Source organism: Platalea leucorodia (genome assembly GCF_965183815.1).
Source record: "Platalea leucorodia genome assembly, chromosome: 9".
NCBI classification, from domain to species: domain Eukaryota; kingdom Metazoa; phylum Chordata; class Aves; order Pelecaniformes; family Threskiornithidae; genus Platalea; species Platalea leucorodia.
Genome location: NC_138831.1, coordinates 5,513,810 through 5,534,100, shown reverse-complemented (window position 1 = coordinate 5,534,100; position 20,291 = coordinate 5,513,810). Strand labels below are relative to the sequence as shown.

Genomic DNA, 20,291 nt, shown 5'->3' with positions numbered 1-20,291 from the left:
ACACCACCTTCAGCAAAGAATGCTCTGTGAATTTAGTAAAAGGGTTTTTTTCCCCAGATAATTCAAATTTACCAGAAACGATAGACCAGAGGGTTTTAATTATAGAAGAATCTATAGAAGACAGAATATTAGCCAAGTACCCAATAAAGAAACTTTTCAGCATATTTAGACATCAATACCAATTTTAATTAACCAACTGTGCCAGTGCCCAGGGGAAAATAATAGATAATAAAACAGAAAATATCAATATGGCTGTATAGAAACTATGACCTAGAATACACTTTTCATCAAAAATGATATGTAGAACTAGAAGAAATACAAAAAAGGGGGAAGGGAGGATCGTGGCTTTTTACAAGGAGAGGTTAAATAAGACATCAGCTTGGAAAAGGACCCAAGGGCCCAGAAAGTCACAAATTATTTCAGAAAAGATGAAGGGGAAACAATTTGTTATTCTTTCTCACAAGACAAGATTTTCCAGAAAGAGTAACCTTAGCTGTAATAAATCCTGGTCACTGTTTCAGGGAGCGAGGTGGAGGAGCCGTGCTTCACGACCTGGTTCCCATCGGGACATTTCCCTGCAGACCTCCTCTACCCGCAGAATCCGGAGCAGGGGCGCGGGACGAAGCTGGGGGAGAGGGCGGCACAGATCCGTCCCCGGGAAGGGCCGCTCTCCTGTAGCAGCAAACAGCTCTGGCATCTCGAAACGTGCCCGTGCTGGTGAGCGGGACAGCTGCACGCTTCGTTTTGTGAGCCTTAATGAGAGAAATGCCGGGAGTGATCTGTGCCTTTGGGGCCAACGGTGTGTGGGGCGGAGGGGTGCTTCATCCCCTTAGCTGGACCCATGGGGAGGAAAATGGGGAAAACGCCAACAATTTATCATCGGCACGTGAGAGAGCTCATCCATATCACAAGGAATTGCTCATGTTGGGAGAGACATTTCACACCGGCGCCACGCCACTGTGCCTCGTCCGTGATGCCCCTGGCAGAAGCAGAACCACCTCCAGGCGCCTCCCCAGCCCAGGAGAAATGCAACTTTGCCGTCCCGATGCAGCATTTGCCGAGTGGAGGCAGGGGGGATGTGGGACAGCCCAGCTTCCCCCACCTGGAGCCGCTGGGGCGGTGGGCGAGGACAGAGACCCGGAGGGCTGCCCAGGGCTCGCTCTCCACGCACCTTCCCCATCTTAGCAGCAACAGATGCCAGCCCGTTTCCCGGGGTGCTGGCGGAGCAGGAGGAGACCCTGCTCCGACATCCCGCCCGGCACAGCTTCAGGCTCCTTTCCAGGAGAAGCCTCTGCTGTTAGAGCCAGGGTCCAAGCACCCTGCAGAAGCTCGCCGTGCCTCGCAGCTCAGCACGCCTGCCACTGCTGGGAAATGGGTGGCCGGGCTTGGGAGAACAGCAAGTTCCCTCCGCCGAGTGATCTCCTGCCATCGACTGCCAGTTCCTGAACTTTGGCTCCAGCCAGGAGGCAGTAAACGAAGCAGATAATTGCCTGGCAGTGATTGATAGGGAGTCAAGGGTGAGCGGAGAGGGAGCGGGGGGATGAGCAGGAGGATTATGTTTCAGAGGGAAGTATTTTTTTAGGATTTGTCTATGCAGGCAGTCAGGAGCTTTTCTGAATCACATGGGCTTAGCCCGAGCAGGAGTCGTCGCAGTAATTTTACACCTTTTCAGCATTTCAGCTGGTTCTGCTGAAATCTGCATAGGGATTAAAGATGGGAAGGGAGAGAGAATTGATTTCCTTGCCTTCAGTCTACCAGGACAAATATTCAAGGCTAAATCGCAGTTTAGAATTTTTTGATGGTATGAGTGGAGAGAGGAAGGAGCAAGCAGCTGCCAGCAATAAATAACTATTAGGAAACAGTATTAGGAAATAGTACCGAGAAGAAATGTTGCTGCTAGGATATGCTTTCAGCATTGGGGAATCCATAACCAGGCAGCTCAATATTTACTTTGGTATCCAGAGCTTGCGTGCAACTTCTCTCCGACCCAGAGCAGCGGCGGCGTTGCTGGAGAAGCCCGAGCTCCGGTCTCCGATGGAGGCAAGTCAGCTCGTTGCACGGATAAACACCGCAGGCTTCCACTCGGTAATGCCAAGGGTTAGCAACAGCGTCGTGTACTTCAGCAAATCTACACGCAAACTGTCACCTGCGAAGGGAAGTGAAGCTTATCTACAGCCTATTCCTGTAACGGTGATACTGATCTTTATAGCCAGGCTTCCAGTAAGCCGAGGGAGAACCTATGCATTGTAAACTGCTTAAACTGAACCGTCTGAGCTTAAACTGAACTGTCTAAGCTTAAACTAAAGCGTCTGAATTCAGAGACATGTTAGTTAATATCCTGTCCGGTCTCTACTTGAGGTTTACATTTTTACCAGGTTTGAGATATGCTTGCAGAACTATTCTAGCACATTGAGGTAATGGAAAATACCCTCAGTTTTATACACAAATCTCCCTGAATTAGAAATGGTTTTCCATTTCAAGCATCCAGCATCAGGCAGCCCGTTCCCTCTCCTTCACGGGGCGGCTTTCTCCGGGCAGGGTCTACCGGGCAGAACGACAAAGCGCGGCGTAAGCCAGGGTCAGACAGAGCCGCGGCCGCGGCCGCTGGGCAGGCGGTCAGCCCGCCGTTATGAATGAGCGCAGCCGCACGCAGTCGGATCACCCGAAATGCATCCCGGAGAGCGGGGAAGGGGCAGGAATCCCAGCAATCCCTACGGCCCTCCCTGCCGGGAAGCCCCCGGCTGCAGGGCAGGCGTCTCCCTGCCATCCTCTGGGTCAGGAGCAAAAGTCCCCAGCAAACAGCTGCCAGGGCAGCTGGGCCTATTTTCAAACGGGAACAGTTGAGCAGTGTTATTAAAGCCCTTCAGCGCAGAGCACGCCCGATGGCAGCAGCACGGTGCCGCGGCGTACACGGCCCGGTGCCGCTGACTCAGCAGGCATTTTTGTCCGTGGCCTGTACGAGCGAGCAGCGCGGTCACGCGTTACGGTTGGAAGCGAGATGTCTTGAGGAGAACCATCCCACGCCGCATGTGTGAGGTGCGTGCCTGCCCCCGGGGCTGCAGGCCACCGGAGGGGACTATTCTGGTCGTGGTCAAAGATCACTTGCTGTAGGACAGCTCCAGAATGCCACCCACCAGTTTATTGCGGTATTTTTCCTACAGCTGCTGGCAGGAGCGGCCTCAGCAATCCCAGGCCAGCGGAAAAGTCATGGATGGTGAAGATGACCGGCTCAGTGGATGAGGGGAGAGCAGTGGAGGTTGTTTATCTTGGCTTTGGCGAGGCTTTCCATGCTGTCTCCCGTGACATCCCCCTGGACTAATTGGTGAAGTACAGATTAGATCAGTGGACTGAGAAGTGGCTGAGCTGCCAGGCTCCGAGGGCTGGGACCAGCAGCATGACGTCCAGGTGACCCGTGATGGGGCCAGTCGCTAGAGGCGTACCCCAGGGTGACTACTGGGGCCACTACTCTGCAACATCTTCATTAATGACCTGGAGGATGGGACAGAGTGCACCCTCAGCACGTTTGCAGATGGTGCCAAGCCAGGAGGAGTGGCTGGTACCCCAGAGGGTTGTGCCACCAGCCAGAGAGCCCTCGACAGGCTGGAGAGCTGGACCAACAGGAATCGCATGAAGTTTGCCAAAGGGAAGTACAAAATCGTGCTCCTGGGGAGGAATAACCCGATGCACGAGTCGATGCTGGAGGGGCCGACCAGCTGGGAAGCCGTGCAGCCAAGGCCACGAGGGTCCCGGTGGAGAAAAGGTTGAGCATGGGCAACCAACATGCCCTTGTGGCAAAGGCGGCCACCAGCCTGCTGGCCTGCTTTAGGAAGAGCGTAGCCAGCAGGTCACGGGAGGTGATCCTTCCCTCCGCTCAGCCCTGGTGAGGCCACATCTGGAGCCCTGGGTCCAGTCCTGGGCTCCCCAGTACAAGAGAGACATGGGCATACTGGAGCAGTCCAGCGAAGCACCACAAAGATGACGAAGGGATTGGAGCATCTGCAATACGAGGAGAGGCCGAGAGAGCTGGAATTGTTCAGCCTGGCCAAGAGAAGGCTGCAGGAGGATCTTACCAATGTGTATGGATACCTGACAGGAGGGATTTTAGAAGGAGATGGAGCCAGACTCTTCTCAGTGGTGTCCAGTGACAGGACACAAATTGAAATACAGCAAATTCCGCTTAAACGTAAGAGAGAACTTGTCTTGCCGTGAAGGTGATTGCACACCGGAGCAGGTTGCCCTGAGAGGCTGTGGAGTTTCTGTCCTTGGAGATATTAAAAACCCAACTGGACACAGCCCTGGGCAGCCTGCTTTAGCGGACCCTGCTTTGAGCAGGGGGGCAGGACCAGACCGTCCCAGAGATGGTTTCCAACCTCAGCTCCTCTGTCATCCTGTGAACCGTATAGTGCCGAAAGCCACTTCCCTCAGGCTGTGCGCGAGGCTGGTCCCTCACCCGCACAGAGAGGCTATTGACAGTGGAGTCCTCTTACCCAAGAGGCAGCAGATAGTGAGAACAACGTAAAAACGGGAAACCGAACCGTTAGATGCCAACTGGGCGCGTGCAAAGCCGTAACTGGCGCTGTGTCCTAGTGTACCTGGTTATTGAGGAGGTACGCGGCCAGCCCATCCTCCTGCGCGCAGACCCCGCAGAACTAGTCAGGGTTTTACCCGTCGTACCGTAAGCACACCAGCCAAACTACCAAAGATCAGATCAGAGGTCTGTCTGTTCTCCTGCCTGACGATGGCCGGCAGCAGATGCTTAGGGAAAGAACACGAGAAATAAAGCACGCGGTGTGCCTTCCCTAGCACGCTCTCCTGGCTCCCATCAACCTGCAATTCAGGAACTTCTTGTGCAAGACTTTGTAGCCGTATCAGTTTTCAGTAGTTCTTGATGAACTGTTCTTCCATGTTTATTTTTTTAAACCACGTTGCATTCAGTGGCAATGACCTATATAGCTTAATTGTACACAATATATAAAAAGTATTTTTATTTTACGGGTCACTTGATAACCTCACTGGACACACTGTATGTCTTGTACTGTGAGAAATATGGGTAAATGTAACCCCTTCACATTACTCACCATTTGTAAGACCTACCGTGCGACGTCCTTTCCAAACTGGAGAGTCTGTAGTAATCCTCCCGCGGGCACCTTCCTTTAATTAGTCCAATTAATTAGTCCAATCGGTCTCTTCTCCCTAGTAACATGTGATAGGACGAGAGGAAAGGGCCTCAAGCTGCGCCAGGGCAGGTTTAGGTTGGATATTAGGAGAAATTTCTTCCCCGAAAGGGCAGTCAGGCCCTGGCACAGGCTGCCCAGGGAAGGGGTTGAGTCCCCATCCCTGGAGGTATTTAAAAGCCGGGTAGATGTGGTGCTTAGGGACATGGTTTAGTGGTGGGCTTGGCAGTGCTGGGTTAACGGTTGGACTCGATGATCTTAAGGGTCTTTTCCAACCTTAACGATTCTATGATTCAGTTTGATCAGGACTGACTTGTCAGGGGGATTCCAAGGGCCTTTCTGTCAATATAGCAACGCCGAGTGTACACAAAAGCCACTCGCACACAATGGGCGGAGAAACGCAAGCATGGAAGATTTATGTGTCGTGGATTACTTCTGGAATGCTTCCAGGCACCTTGAATCACTACTGGAAAAAAATCACTTGCATCAAAGCAGGACGGGCCAGGCAGATGTACAGCACAAGCATTTTGTGGAACTCCATGCTGATTTTCACATAGCAAAACCATATACCATCAGCACAAGGAGCGTAAAGACAAATGGCATCGGTATCCTTTGCTGGTACGGAGACCCAGCTTACCCGCCGCGTGTCATTACCCTGTATACACGCTACCTCGATGCCCACAAGAAGCTGGGCAATTAGAAAATAATATTTGAATGCAAATCTGGGCTTCTGAAAGCAAGAGAGTCCTCAGTGTGGAGGAAGCTGTACCTGGGTTAAAATCCCTCTCTCGTTCTGAGGCTGCACGCACCAGGGAGCGAGGAGTTGGCAAATTTTATATGGCAGAACTTGAGAGACACGAGCAGCTTTTTAAGCATTTCCAGGGTGCCTGGGGTTCAGTTTTTGAACAAGCAAGCAGATGTGTCCCATCGGCCTTCCCAAAGCTCCTCTACTGCCACCACCGGTTTTGGAAAGCAGCCCCTCATTCCTGATTTCCTTCTTCCATATTTTACTTACCTAAAAGCACCAAATGAAATCAAGCAGTGTTAAACAGCCAGAATTTTATCATGCAAAATATAAAGCTCTGCAAAAACTTCAGATTTGGGAGAATACAGTTAGGATAATTGAAATTGGAAAAAGGATCTGAAATGCTTCCAAAAAAAAGTATTAAAAAGGATCGTTTGGCAGCAGGGAGATAGTTTAGTTCGTATAACAACTGAAGTATTAGAGAGCGTGGGGAATTGCTCAGCCTTTCAGAGCCGATACGGCTTAAGGCCACAGACGCGTGAGCCCGCGCTGGTGACAGCGGAGCCCAGGTAAGTGCCGGAGGCCAGCACACATTAAAAGGCGGCTCCTCGGTGCCCTAATGGAGGAGCTGCGCTCTTAACCCCAGCAACCAAATCCAGGGCATTACTAGTCCCTGATCTGGTTTCCAAGAATTAAATATTTTTTCACAGACTGCCGCGCTTCAGACTGATGGGACTGGGAGGGGAGGGAGCACAGCGCATCGCCAAGCTCACCGTCTTCCTCAGCAGGACGGATGTGGAGAAGAGGCTCCTGCCTTTCAGCTGCCTCTCTGTCCTGACAGAGAATTAAAACTTTTGCAGCCCAACTCAGAAAGTTGCAGCTTGCCACAAAGGGACGCGGCGGCCTGCCGGCAGCAGCTGCTGGCCGCTGGCTTCCTGGCCTCTGACCTTGCCTTTGGACCTGCAGGTTTGTCCATGCTGCTGGCAGCCCCAGACAGCCATCTGCTGGGCAACTGCATCATAAACCAACCGAGAACAGCATTTCCAACCCTTCAGCTCCTCCTCTGAGATCAGGAGCACGACAGGACGCGATATTTGAGCAGCTGGAATTGGCAACGGTAAGCATCACTGTCTGGAATTTTAAGACAGAAGATGCACATCTGTCCCTCCCAAGAAGCATCAGTATTTCTGGGACACATAAGTAAAAGGGAAGGGGGGGAAAAAAAAAAAAAAAAAATCAGCTTTATAACACTTCTTAAGCCTGAAAGTTGCTTCTGAGCATCACAGCCCAAGCACCGAAGTCAGAAAGGTGGCCAGAGCCGCTAGGGAACCAAAGCGGTACAGGATAGCATTCGGTGGTCAGGAAGCACAGAGCCACAAAAGCAGACCTGCTCCTCTTGAAACTAGGTTGGCTTTAGCCTCAGTAAACCTAGGGTCGTGTTTAAAACTATTATTTGAGAGGTTAATGTCCATTAATCACCATGTCTCTGAACCAGCATTAACTCAGTGTTCATGCTTTAAGTATTTAATTCGTCCATAGCTGCAGTGACTTTGAGAAGCAGGAGCGGCAGCAGGCTACCGAGCAGCGAGGAAGGGGGAAGGCAGCAGCGAGGACACGGAGGCAGCTCCGAGCAACCGGGATTTTCCCACACCAGCGGCTTCCTCATTGGTTTCACACCCCCGCCCTGTAAAACACAAGAGGTGGAGGCGCGGGAAGGCAGGTTCCCTTCTGGTCCTTCCAAAGAATTGGGAAGAAAAGTGGGATTTAAGGCTTTTGCAACACTTTTGGGTGGAAGGTGTTCAGGGCTGCCTGCCCATGGAAAGCCAAGGTGAAGACTGCGCCTTACAGCCCAGGCCATGGCCCACGCCAGACCGAGGACAAACTCTCGGCCTCCCTTCCTGCAGGGCGTCAGGACGGATGCTGTCCCTGAGCTCCCCTCGATCCGTGTCCAGGCCTCTCCCTGGGAAATATAAAATACTTGCCACAAGCAAGAGGCGTTATTTTGTGTCTGGCGTTAGAGTTAAAAAGCTGCGGCCGCAACCCAGCGCCTAACGGGACTTGCGTGACAAACGGGTGAAGTGCGGAGCACTCATTTCCACAGCTCCTGTCAGAAATCCAGAAGCTAAAAGGCAAGGGGTTAACAATTACAGACAGCACGGCACAGCCTATTTCCCCAATCATCTCTCAGAATTAAGAATTGGAAAACTTTCGCAAAACTAACCATGCATGACCACGCAAAAAGGAAATGACCCGAAGCACGCATCCTAGCCAAGCAGCAGCTCGCTTTATTGAGTTCCAGTAATACTGCATCAAAACCAAAAGAAATTAAAGTTGCTTTTTGCTTCTTAGCATTAGTCATTTCTCAAATGAAAATACGATTATGTTTAATGATATTAAGAGAAAACCAAGGAACAGGAGCAAGAATAAAGTTAGGCGAGACTGCAGAGCCAGTGTCCCCTTCATGTATCCCCCTCGTGTCAGAGAAATCGCGCTCTTAGAAGCGCTGTTAGATTTTCTCAGGTCAGGGATTGAATCCCAGGACACGGCATTTGATGAATCAAATATATCGCGGGTTGCTATGAACCATGCTGTACTTTTGAAATTGCCTTTGGGAGATCTTCAGTGGGACAGAAAGGGGTTTTGGAGAAAAGTTCAGGATCGAACACATTTCCCCACTGGCTGCCTCAGTAAAGTTTAGTACAAATGTTAAGCGTAATTCATTTTTCCTCCGAGTTCCAGAGAAAAGATCAGCGTGCAAGATGCGATACGGTATCCGTAATACCCCTCAACACACTGAAGCGTAGCTCTGGCCTCCCCTGCTTAGTTCTGCGTTCGCTGCATTACGCGCAGGGAAGATTAAAACCGCTGTCAGCACAGAAATAGCCACAACAAAAAAAACTACAAGAGATGAGAATTCTCTCTGACGTTGCTTGTAGATACGAGTGTGTGCAGCTGCGAACTCGTGTCCTGAGAGTTAAGTACAATTGCCAAACAATTACTTTAAGGAAGTTTTTCAGCATTAATAGCTACATGTTTCTTCAGTAAATAAAGAATTACATTTTAAGAAGTGTCGCCTTCTTCCATGAGGAAGTACTTAAGGTAGTGTGTGTAATAGTGACAGCTGTCTGTTAGCAGCATGACTGCTGTGGTACATCGGCTCAGAGGGCGGGCGTATCACCTCTAACTCCTCACCAACTCTGTTTCAGAGCTACAGCTTATGTTTCTGAACGGCACATAGCACCGCCGAAAGAATGGGAGGAAGGAAAAAAGGTATTAGGCAAGCAATCATTCCTGAAACTTCAAGTGATCATTCGTTTATTCCTTTGAGGCAGACTTGCTCTCTCCTCCTTCTCCTCTCTATTTTCCAAGGACTTCCAAGTCTTCATAGACCTGGTGCAATCCAGTTAAGAAACTTCATAGCGACTTCAAAACCAAGAAAACATGCCTGGAAAAGAGAGAACATACAGAACAAGTGAGGATTCTAAAAACCTCTTCCAAACAAGGTTTTTGAAATGCAGCACTATAAACACTATTCCACGATGTGGAAGGAGGAAGAGAACAAAAAATGGTCTTGGACCAGAGGCAAGAATTCCACTATATCCCTCCAGGCAAAGGCAGAACTCCTACTCGGTTAGGCTCGTTATTTATTGAAGGGGAAGCCAGTCCAAACTTATCCACACATTTCTGTCTTCTACCAGTGGATGTACAATCAGACAAGAAATGCTACCAGAACGAGTCAAAGGGCTTTATGCAAAGCTTCAAAAGGAAGGTTTACTTGGTGCTCCCCCTAGACTGAGGTACATTTTGAGAACCTGGACACCAACGGCCAAAAGCGCCTGCAGTGACAAGAATCTCACTGAAATGGCACGACAGGAAGCAGCCAGTCGTCTCCTCTACAGACCGCAAATATTCACGGTGAGCGGCCAGGTCCCCAAAACCCATCTGGAATTGCAATTTACTTACCGCGTTAGCGGGAAATGCCCTGATCATGACAGCTGTGAAGCCCTTATAGAGAGATGCAACTCCTTCCTCTCTGATAAGTTCTCTCAGCACATCTCTAAAGCCATTTGGGTATTTTCCTGGAGGAGCTGAAAGGGATACAAAACACATTAGCTAAGATGTGGGGCAGTCACAAATGCTGAAGAATGCGGCGTCTGTGACAACCCAGGCTTTTCAACAGGTTCACATTGCTGTACCATCTAGGTGACACCAGAATCCAAGCACTGCTGAAGCTACGTTGTGAAAATATCTGTTTGGGAAAATTATCTATTTCAGTCAAAAGCAAGCAAACACAAAAACCCACCTTACTAAAGACTCAATAAACAGAAGGTAAGTGCTCACCGTCACCACAAAGAATTTACCTAATCAAGTCATTGGGGGGCAGGCAAGAAAGGAGAATAACTTTTGCCAGGGTTGGATGCCTGAGCTGTTACTTGCGCCGCTGATCGCAGCTCTCCCGAGAGCTGCAATTCGGAAATAGGAAGGTCAGATATAAAAATTGCTGAAGTTTGTTTATAAGAAACAGAAAATGATCCTATCACATGCCCCAGCCAAGAATAGCAACAAACTTCAAGTGAAAAGCACGGGCTGTTGTAATACTGACGTTACACAGATTTGCTGAGGTGTTTTTAAAAAGTTATTTTATTCAAAGAACAAGTTCCTCCTTCTCCTGACACTTCTCTGGAAAATACTGCCCCTGCCAGCCCTCTGAACAAGTACTCCGCAAACCAAGCCACTTCAACGGAACCACCGCTAAAGCACGTCATCCGCAGAGCGGCACTGGGGATTGGCTCGGTGGAATAAGGATGCAAAGCTGTAACGTGTTTCACGCTCAGCCCTTGGTACGACACCAAACCACCACAGCAGCCGTTATTCAGAGAAAAAGAAGCTTCCTGCACTAGATTATCATGATCCGTGACTCAAGAAAAACAGTTACTGTCCAGTGGAGAGCTGAGTCTACAGACAGAGAATACCAGGAGCCTTAAAAATATTCGTTGACTAGAACTCCCAGAGAAACCAGCAACAAACCTGTCAAACTTTGCTGAAGGCCTGGGGCCATCCTCACTATAACCAGGCCACAGATACTTAAGAGCAGATCTGCAAGTCTAAAAGCAACGCTCTCGGCAAGGCACGCCCAGTTACTACAAATTTCAGACAGCACAGGCTACAATTTATACAACTATGTCTGGAGTGCAATAACAAAACCTCTCAAAAGAATTACATTTGTAATAAAACAGCCGCGACAAGCGGTTCTATTATTATGACTTCTGTGCCTAGGTTTCATAACAGGTATCCCAAAGCGGGATCATTACTTTAGCACGGAGGCAGAAACAGAAAAGTGCAGCCTCATTTGCCAAAAATTTGCGAGAAAACCAACTAAAAAGCTAGGAACACACTTGGGTTTTTTCATGTACTTGTCTCAAGCAGTGCTCAAGCCATGCTGCCTCCCAGATGCCACGCTCAGATGGCATCTTCCATCGCTGCCCTGCCCGTTCCCGGGAGCATCGCGCCGAGTGCGACGGTGACAAGCTGGCACGCGACTCACCAGTCTGGAAACGGGATTTCAGCACGTCTGGTGGAATGGCAACTGCCCAGTTGAAGATCCCAGCCAGGCCCCCAGCAAAGAGGATCCTAGGCACACTGAGGTCACTCACACTGTGGCAGGGATTGGGGTGGGGTGGGAGGAAAAAGAAAAAAAATAAAAAAGTAAAAACTCATCTGTTTTAACCAAGGTGACAACGAAAGAGGCAGCCTGGCTGACAGCCAGAAGGCAGCACAATGCTGCAGAGTGCAGTATCTGAGCGAGATTTCCAAGAATCAGAGCCCCACGGGCAAAATGTACTAACTCCACCCTAAAGGTTCAAATCTTTTCATCCCACAGCACACACACAAATGCTCTGGGGGGGGGAAAAACAAAACAAACACAACAAAACCCTCCAGCTCTTTGTGCACACACAGGGGTGAAAGTGAAGAGACCTACTTTAAGTATTCCTTACTTGGCTAATAAGATCCAAGGCTAGAATCTGGGAGAAACTCAGAATACTATTTTAATTGTCAGCTAACCTCAGACCAAAACGGCTCAACTCACAGGACGAGCGACCTTTTTTTTTTTAAAAAAAATTTGTTTTGATGATACTGCTTTAAATCTCTTCGTAACTGGGGAAGTCCAGAAGAATGATGACTGTGAGATTTCACTAACCTTTTTCCCTCAGGGGTCAGAACGTTCTTCAGCCATTCGTACGTCATGAAGTACATTCCGCTGGCTGGGACGTCTGGTGGGTAAACAACAAAGACTGTGAGTAGTGGGAAACAAAACGAAGCCCAGAGGGACAGCAGCCCCATGCCAGCTCAGCAACACTGCTAAGTACATCCAGATTCCTTCTCCGAACCTCCTCTACAAACAAAATAAAATCTTCTGTTGCTCCAGACAGAGGAGCCTGAACTTTCCCAGGGACAGCAGGTGCTAAAGACAAGAACTGGGAAAAATATCTGTTCTTGAGCACTTCTGTCAGCAGCCCTTCAAATCAGACTGTAACTCCCTGCTGGCCATTAAGCTAACGATGAGACAGCTCTAAGCTTTCTTAATTGCTGCAAAGCAGATCAGAGCAGTTCAGGAACTTCAAGAGTTTTGCACACTATTTGTTCTAATGATTCTATTTGGGTTTGGTTTGGTTTTTTTTTTTGTAGTTGATGGGTTTTGTTTGGGGTTTTTTTCAGGTACTCCCACAGCCCATTCTTAGCTCATGCCTAAACTGGAGAAGCAGCCTCTGGCTAGGAACACTGCCGGAGTTACACTGCTAGCCGGTACGCTACTATGAAAAGCAAAGGACAGAACAAATTCCTAAATGGAGATATCAAAATAAAGAAATTCCAGCTTATCCCTGGAAAACATTGCCCCGCTACAGGGAACAATCCAACGCTTTTCAAAGGAGAAAGTACTGAAACACGTAAAGGATTGGTTGTCTGGCACAATCACTTTGTTGTTGTGAGAAGGGTCATGACATCCCAGTCCAAAATAACCCACGCTCAAGCGGGTAGAAAGCATAACTGCTGCAATCACATCTCTTAAAGCAGCCAGCGTTACACAGCAACAGTCACGGACAGTCACAATCCTTCTCCCAAGGAAGAAAAAAAAAGGAAAAAAAAAGAAAAGAAAAAAAAAAAAGCCCACTTCTGTATTTTTCTTTTCTCTTTGTTCTCTCTGTTCCTCTCCTGAAGTCTCTCATTCCTCTTGGCTTCTCAGATCTTAATTACTTCCTATATCCCTCTGATCCATGTCATCTAATCTCCTCCTCGCTCACTGAGAATCTCATGTTTATTTCTCAGTCCCTTTGAGGCATTGGAGGAGCTCTGCAGACTGCAAAAAAAGAAAAAAGGGTGACACAGCATCTCCAATTGGCTAAAGGGACGGCGAGATCTATGACACTCTGTCGGGTTTCTTATCTTAAAGTACCCCACGCAGAAGAAGCATCAGAACGTCCCCATCAGTTACCTCTCATGAGGGTGAGCACTGTCCCCTTGTACACGCCACGTATCCCAGCCTCGCGGTACAGCTGTTTTGCACAGTCCAAAGAGCCACTGTATTTAGTTTCACCTGTAGCTGCCTGGATCTGAAGGATTAAAGTGATAGTTTCTGACTAGTGAAGGTTTCTGGCTGGTGAACAATCATTCAGCTGATAGTCAGAAAGCCACGTGCATGTTTCCAGAGAGGAAGGAGCGCATACTCGTTCCACAGGCACTCCTGCACAGGAAACCTCTGCATCGCTTCCTCAAACAGCTCTCTCACATTCAAGCTGAGGATATGTTTACTGTTCCATGCAGAGGCTAGATTCTCCCTTATTTTTGCCCAGTGTAAGGTTGAAACAACTGAAGTCAATTAGGTAATTCTACACTTGCACCCACAAAAAGTAGCCTTCAAATAGTTTAGCGAAATTGAAACAATTTGCATGTGTATAAAAGCTTCCATGATAATATCACGTCTGTCAGAACTAACGTGTGACCACCCCTCACCATACTAACTGAGCGCAACATAGTCTCAAAGAACCAAACCTTCCCATCTCTGCTACAGACGGTATTTTAATTTGTTCACATTTACACTTTCCAACAGCACTTTAAAAACCCTGGAGGAGGTGTAGAGCTAACAGTCCCCCAAACACGAGAAAACGATTTCATGTATTTTGAAATGCATTCCTCAATTACGTTTTGGGAACCTGTCAAGGTAACAGAAAATCTTTACACTAAAAAGAATCTTATGATTTAGTAGTTTTGCATTTTTTTTTTAGAAAAAGTTTCATTCTGAAAAACTGGACTTTTCCACACTTTGAAGTGGATTGAGGCATCCATCGATGCCTCATGTAATGCCACGTAGTATAAGGCTCGTGCTCTGTCAAATGAATAGAGCAATGAATGCTGTATGTACTTATGCTGTCACGGTGAGTTTGTGTAATGCTTCTTCGTGACACAGTTGCATTAAATGACAGTTGTCTCAGTCCTGTCAAAAAACAGAACAGGGTAAATACACTAACCAACGAAGTTCCTGGTATGGAAAGACAAGATCCCCTACAATTAAATTCCCCTCACCACCATCCAATGCCTTACCTGTAAAAGGCACTTGATTCTCTCTCCTGGAGCCATGATTACTGTGGTGAACACTCCCGACAACATGCCAGCAGCAAACAGCTGAGGGTATCTGCCCCGAGGAAACAGAAGAGACCTTAAGACAACACAGCACATAGGAAACAAAGGGCAGAAAGACCCCTGAATCCCCAGATTATGCTCTTCCACACAAGGCTGGCAGTGGAACTACAAGTGCATCCACTGCTTTTGATCCGTGCAGAAGTGCCTCATCAATGCATAATTAGAGCTAAACGTTTAAGATCTCTACGATTCAAAGCGCTGGTTCCCACAGCAACCATAACTCAGCTCTTCACATCCATTGTATTTGCTAATATTCCTTGTACTTGCATTTTTTGCTACAGCATTCCCCATTCATTTTTATTCCCAACAGTCTCTTCCTCCTCCAGTCTCTCACACTCTTCTCAGTGACCCCAGCTTCCACACGTATTCCTGCTTGTGCAGCCTTTCTGAAACCTCTCAGTCCCTCACTCCCTCAGCCTCTGCCATCGTCGAGCCTGTCCTACCAACCTGCCCTCATCCCACACGTTCTGCATCTGCTTTCACGTGGCAAAGCGTCCGTGACAGAAATCCCTTAAACAGGCTGAGTTTCTCCATCACAAACTTATCTTTACGTCCAACCTCCTGCTACCTTCCCTAGTAAGATGACGTAACATCTCAATTTAACTAAATTCCACACCTCCCGCTTCTCTCCACTTGCCCAAGAGACGGCATTCTATTCAGGTTTTCCAATTCTTACACCTTTCTTTACTCTTATGTTCCCACTCAATCTTCCAGACCATTCAGACCTCCCTCACCACTGCACATGCACCTCCTGCTCAAACTAAGCTTTGAGTTTCCTAGCTCACCTTGGGATTATTCAGCCCCAGAAAAGACACAACAGGCTCTCAGGTTTCTCTCCATCTCCTTCCTTCCAGAACTTCCCTTCAAAATCAGCATGGGGGACCACTGCCATCCTGCCTGCCTCTGGACCCATAACCATGGTGCTACGAGTCTGGCCTTTAATTTTGGGCCGCACGTCCCAAGCACATCTTACTGTATCTTATTGTGTGAAGTCTGCACCCACAACACAGCACAGCAGCAGAAACCGCACCTCCCCACCCTGCCCCGCTTGGCTCAACACAATGGGCTCCTGCTTTCTGACGGGGCTCCTACGTATTGCACGAATAATAGAATAAAATGTTGCTAAGCTACAGTTCTGTTCCTGTAGAGCTTTAAATCACAACTCAGCAAAGAAGTTAAGGGAGCATTTTATGGGTGGGGGACTTACTTCATGCATAAGTTAGCTGCTGAAAAGCCACACAAAGTTTTCTTAGCTTTCTATCTCTTTTCCAGAAGGTTAGACATGCTTGAGAGGGGGGCTGCTCATAAACACTGCTTTTCAGAAATTAATAATAAAACGTTTCTATGGCTATTATTATATCCTAACGTAAGGACACAGCAAGAGTCACAACTAACAGGGAAAATAGAATCAGGAGTGTGAATGTTGTCAAGACTGCTTGACCATGAATTTCTTTCTCCCATAGTTTCTGTTAAAAGCGAGACTGTTGGCAGGCAATCATTATATAACTCGCACTATACTCATCTCAAACGGAATTGTTCCTTAATGGCTCTTTCTTGCGTAGAAAGGGAATTGCATAGCACCTGCCCACATGCTGTCTGTTTTTAGCCTGTGCTATCAGTCCCACGCTTCCAGAAGCATTAAAACACACAAGTGTTTTATTTTTTAGAACTCTATTTATAACCTAGGAGAAGAGACAAATTTACACCACAACTCCATGTGCGACAATACAGCAGGCTGCAAGAGCCTTAGGGTGCCTTTCCCAACTGTCTGATTAACTCAGAAACTCACGTCAAAACGTCATCAGGTTTTTTCTGTTGGAGTCTTTTTCCCAAGCCAAATCCAAAGAAGCACACAGCAAACATGGGTGTCACTCCGATAATAGGAGCTGCCATTCCTCTGTATAAGCCTCGGACTCCCTGCAAGAAACGTTATCACAAGAATTACTTTGTTTTGCATAGATTTTCCACGTATTTCAACTTATTGAGAAGCAAAAGGCTACAATACAGGATAGTATCAGTCAGCCAGTCAAATTAATCAGAGAAATAATGGGTTGTATTGTTTATTTTCAATTATACATGTTTAGTTGAGGCTCAGGGCCTGTTGCAGAGGAAAGCTATCCTTCCTGGAAAACACTGCCACCACTCATACCCTTCTGTTCCAATACCGTTCATCCTATATTTACACCTCAAGTATGAGGAAGTTACGTTAAAAGCTACCTGAATAATAGTTCTAATAGATTATGTCAAAAGTCTTCTCTCTCAGATACATACAAAAACACACGTGCTTTATGAATAAGTCAGGAACTGCAGTAGTGTAAAATCCCGAGCCTGAGAACGCTGAATGGAATTCACTCTTTAGGTAATGGAAGAGCCAGGGAAACTTAACCTGAACTACTTCACTCCCCACACAAACTCAATTTGGAACGAGTTCAAGAGCAAATCATTTTTTCTTTCCTTCCCTAAGTCAAAACTTTTTCACCACACAACTGTACATTCCTGATGTTTCCCTTCCTCAGACTACACACATGGAAAAATTCTAATGCAGACCCCAGCAGTCGCATCTATTTCATTTATCTTCCCTTTGAACTGAACTTTTTCTAATAAAAAGGAGAGTTATCTTTCTAGATAAAGGCTAGATGCACAAACTAAATATTTGCTGGTCCATCCGCCCCTTCCTTCCCCCCCCAAACAAATCAGTGTATCCCAGTACGTGTCTGTACGCTTACAGGCACAGCTGACTCTAATGAAATTGTATCTGGCTGACAAAGATCAGACACTCCTGCTCAATCTTCCCACGAGCAGTGGGAAACAAAAGGCCTTGGCAGAGAGGTTTAATAGTTTTCCTTACAGAAACCGATGAGTATTGAGTAGGAGTAGAGAGGCAGCATTACTTTCGAACTTCACATCACAAGGCTATTATGGTTCAGCTCTGACGTCCATGCTTCAGCAGGGGTGTTAAAAACCGCAAGGGATTCAGAGCTAGCAAAGCATTTCAGCGCTTTGTGGGAGAGACTAGGGAGGCAAGATTTACTTTGGTTATGTAACAGCCTGTTAATACCATAATGAAAGTAGATTTCAGATGTGAGGCAGATCTTTCATTTAACCGAGTTACCTAACAAGATCCAGTGGTTAGAAATGAAACTTCAGACGACTAAACAAGCAGTTGGGCTTTATAGCCATTGTTTGCAAATGGTAAATAGCTGCTGGGAAAACTTACGAAGCAGAAAACTGGCTTCTATGTCACTTAAAGACTTTAAACCAAGGCCGCGTGCCTTTCTAAAACCAAAATAGACTATAGTTCAATCGCATGATACGGCTGATTCAGGAGCAAAAACCACTGTCCACCTTCTGAAGAAGAATGAACAAAACTCCTATAATTCACTCTCTGTTCACAAAGAAAACAAAAAATCTATTAATTAATGCTCCTCTGCCTTCTCGTAGATGGCATAACACATTACAGAAGAAAGTAAAAGTACTGCTTGAATCAACAAAAGTCATTGCCTATTTTAGGATTTCCAGAGACCACTCCAAATACCAAAGACAGCAAGATTCCACCGACCACAACAACAAAGCCAGCAAACAACTGCCAACATTCACTCCAGTCTGTAACTTCATATATTAATATCATGCTGTTTTGAACCAAAAGCATTTCTTAACAAAACAAAGAGACGTGCACCCGGAGTATGTGGATGCTAAGTATTCCCCAAGTTTTGTAACCTGCTTAAAAATTTTAATTGGAATCAATTCAACTGATAACCCAAGAATTGTATAGTCTCTGGGGGGCAACATTCCCACACAATTCCATTCCTGCAACATACAGGAACAACTGATATTTTTGGCAGGCATCGCAGATGACAGGCTAGCACGGTACCTCTCCAACAAGAGTCTTTCTGAAGCAGTCAAAGGTCCCAGAATAGAGCGGAGGCTGACCAGGCTGCGGCTTAGGCTGGGTTTGCAGTCTGACCTAGTAAGACAGGATAGGAAAACATTATTTTATTAAATATTACTGTCTAAACTTTGATTCGGAGAACACCTTCTATATGGCTATTTCAGAGAAAGTTTTGTGACCAGACTTTATGATACTGGTAGAGAGATTAATATCATTTTAGCCCTTTGCAGAAAAGAGATTGAATTTTAATGTGTTTCACAGTTAATGTATTTAACTAGTTAATTACTGGGGTGATGTCAGGATAATAACCCCACCTCAACACCTATTATAGAATCATAGAATCATTAAGGTTGGAAAAGACCCTTAAGACCATCGAGTCCAACCGTTAACCCAGCACTGCCAAGCCCACCACTAAACCATGTCCCTAAGCACCACATCTACCCGGCTTTTAAATACCTCCAGGGATGGGGACTCAGCCCCTGCCCTGGGCAGCCTGGGCCAGGCCCTGACAGCCCTTTGGGGGAAGAAGTTTTTCCTGATACCCAACCCAAACCTGCCCTGGCGCAGCTTGAGGCCGTTCCCTCTCGTCCCATCGCTTGTTCCTGGGGAGCAGAGACCGACCCCCCCCGGCTCCAGCCTCCTTTCAGGCTGTTGCAGAGAGCGATGAGGGCTCCCCTCAGCCTCCTCTTCTCCAGGCTGAGCCCCCCCAGCTCCCCCAGCCGCTCCTCCCCAGCCTTGTGCTCCAGACCCTTCCCCAGCTTCGTTGCCCTTCTCTGGCCACGCTCCAGCACCTCGATGTCCTTCTTGTGGTGAGGTGCCCAACACTGAACACAACACCTGAGCACTAACGCCCTGTCACCGCTCAGCCTCCTCAGGGACTCGGTGTGCGGACACTCTCCTTCTGGGCCCTGATTTGGGGTTCCCCCCCTCCCCGGGTCACTCCACGGGGCTCGCGGGAGCAGTTCAGGCTCTCAGCTCCTCCCAGCGCCAGCGACACCTACGCTCTTTTTTCTTATTTTCACGATAAATCGGCCGCCGACAACGGGACCCGACAGCCGCCAGGCCGGCAGGGGGCGCCACGCCGCACGGCGGGCCTGCCCCGCGAAGCACGCCGGGCCGCTAAGCCCCGCCTCCGCCGCGGTGCACGCCGGGAAGTGTAGTCCCCCCCTCACAGCCCGCCTCCCCCCCGCGACGCCCCGCTGCTCCCCGCGCGGTGCCCGCCGGGAAGCGTAGTTCCCCCCGCGCCTGCCCCAGACCGCACGGCACCGGGCCCCGGCCACGGCACCGGGCCTCGGCCGCCTCCCCATCCCCGCCGCCCGCCTCACCTTGATGGTGTCCAGCGGGTGCCCCACGAACACCAGGCAGACGCCCCCGAAGCCGCCGGCGAAGAAGTTCTTGACGGGGCTGATGGGCTGCGGCTGCTCCGCCATGGCGGCGGGTGAAGAACGGGGCCGGGGCGCTGCGTCCCCGCCGAGCCAGTGCCGCCCCCGCCGCCCCGCGACCTTTACCCCAGTGCCGGGCCGCGCGGCACGCCGGGATACTGGGGGAGGCGAGCGCGGGGCAGGCCGGGATAGCGGCGGCCCCTGCCCGCGGCGGTGCGGGGGCGGCGGCGGGCCCTTCCCCCGCCGCGGTGCCGGGAGCTGTCATCGAGCGCTGGCACCGGCCGACGCCGGGCCGCCGGCGTCTCCTGAGGGCGCTGAGCCGGCGCTGCCGCCCGATCCCCCTCCCCCCCCCCCCGCAGTGTTTCCGTTGTTCCCCCCCCCCCCCCCCGGCCCAGCGGAGTGGT

At 48.8% G+C, this 20,291-nt stretch overlaps 1 protein-coding gene across 1 annotated transcript; it reads right to left on the bottom strand.

Annotated features, from left to right (window-relative positions):
- Positions 1-8,181: 8,181 nt before the first annotated feature.
- On the bottom strand, positions 8,182-20,202 carry SLC25A20 (solute carrier family 25 member 20). Its single transcript, XM_082322089.1, has 9 exons — positions 19,831-20,202; positions 18,488-18,580; positions 16,406-16,533; positions 14,518-14,608; positions 13,412-13,529; positions 12,119-12,191; positions 11,465-11,574; positions 9,883-10,007; positions 8,182-9,364 (listed from the first exon to the last, which is right to left on the bottom strand). The coding sequence occupies exons 1-9, from the start codon at positions 19,933-19,935 to the stop codon at positions 9,302-9,304; spliced, it is 906 nt and encodes a 301-aa protein (XP_082178215.1). The 5' UTR covers positions 19,936-20,202; the 3' UTR covers positions 8,182-9,301.
- Positions 20,203-20,291: the final 89 nt, after the last annotated feature.

What these genes read in the sequence shown, in the direction of transcription:
- SLC25A20 (XM_082322089.1), bottom strand. Translation starts at nt 19,935, where the DNA reads ATGGCGGAGCAGCCGCAGCCCATCAGCCCCGTCAAGAACTTCTTCGCC. An exon ending in GAATCAAGTGCCTTTTACAG is followed by an intron (nt 13,530 to 14,517) that starts GTAAGGCATTGG and finishes TTAATCCTTCAG; the next exon opens with ATCCAGGCAGCTACAGGTGA. An exon ending in AGTGCTCACCCTCATGAGAG is followed by an intron (nt 12,192 to 13,411) that starts GTAACTGATGGG and finishes TTTACCCACCAG; the next exon opens with ACGTCCCAGCCAGCGGAATG.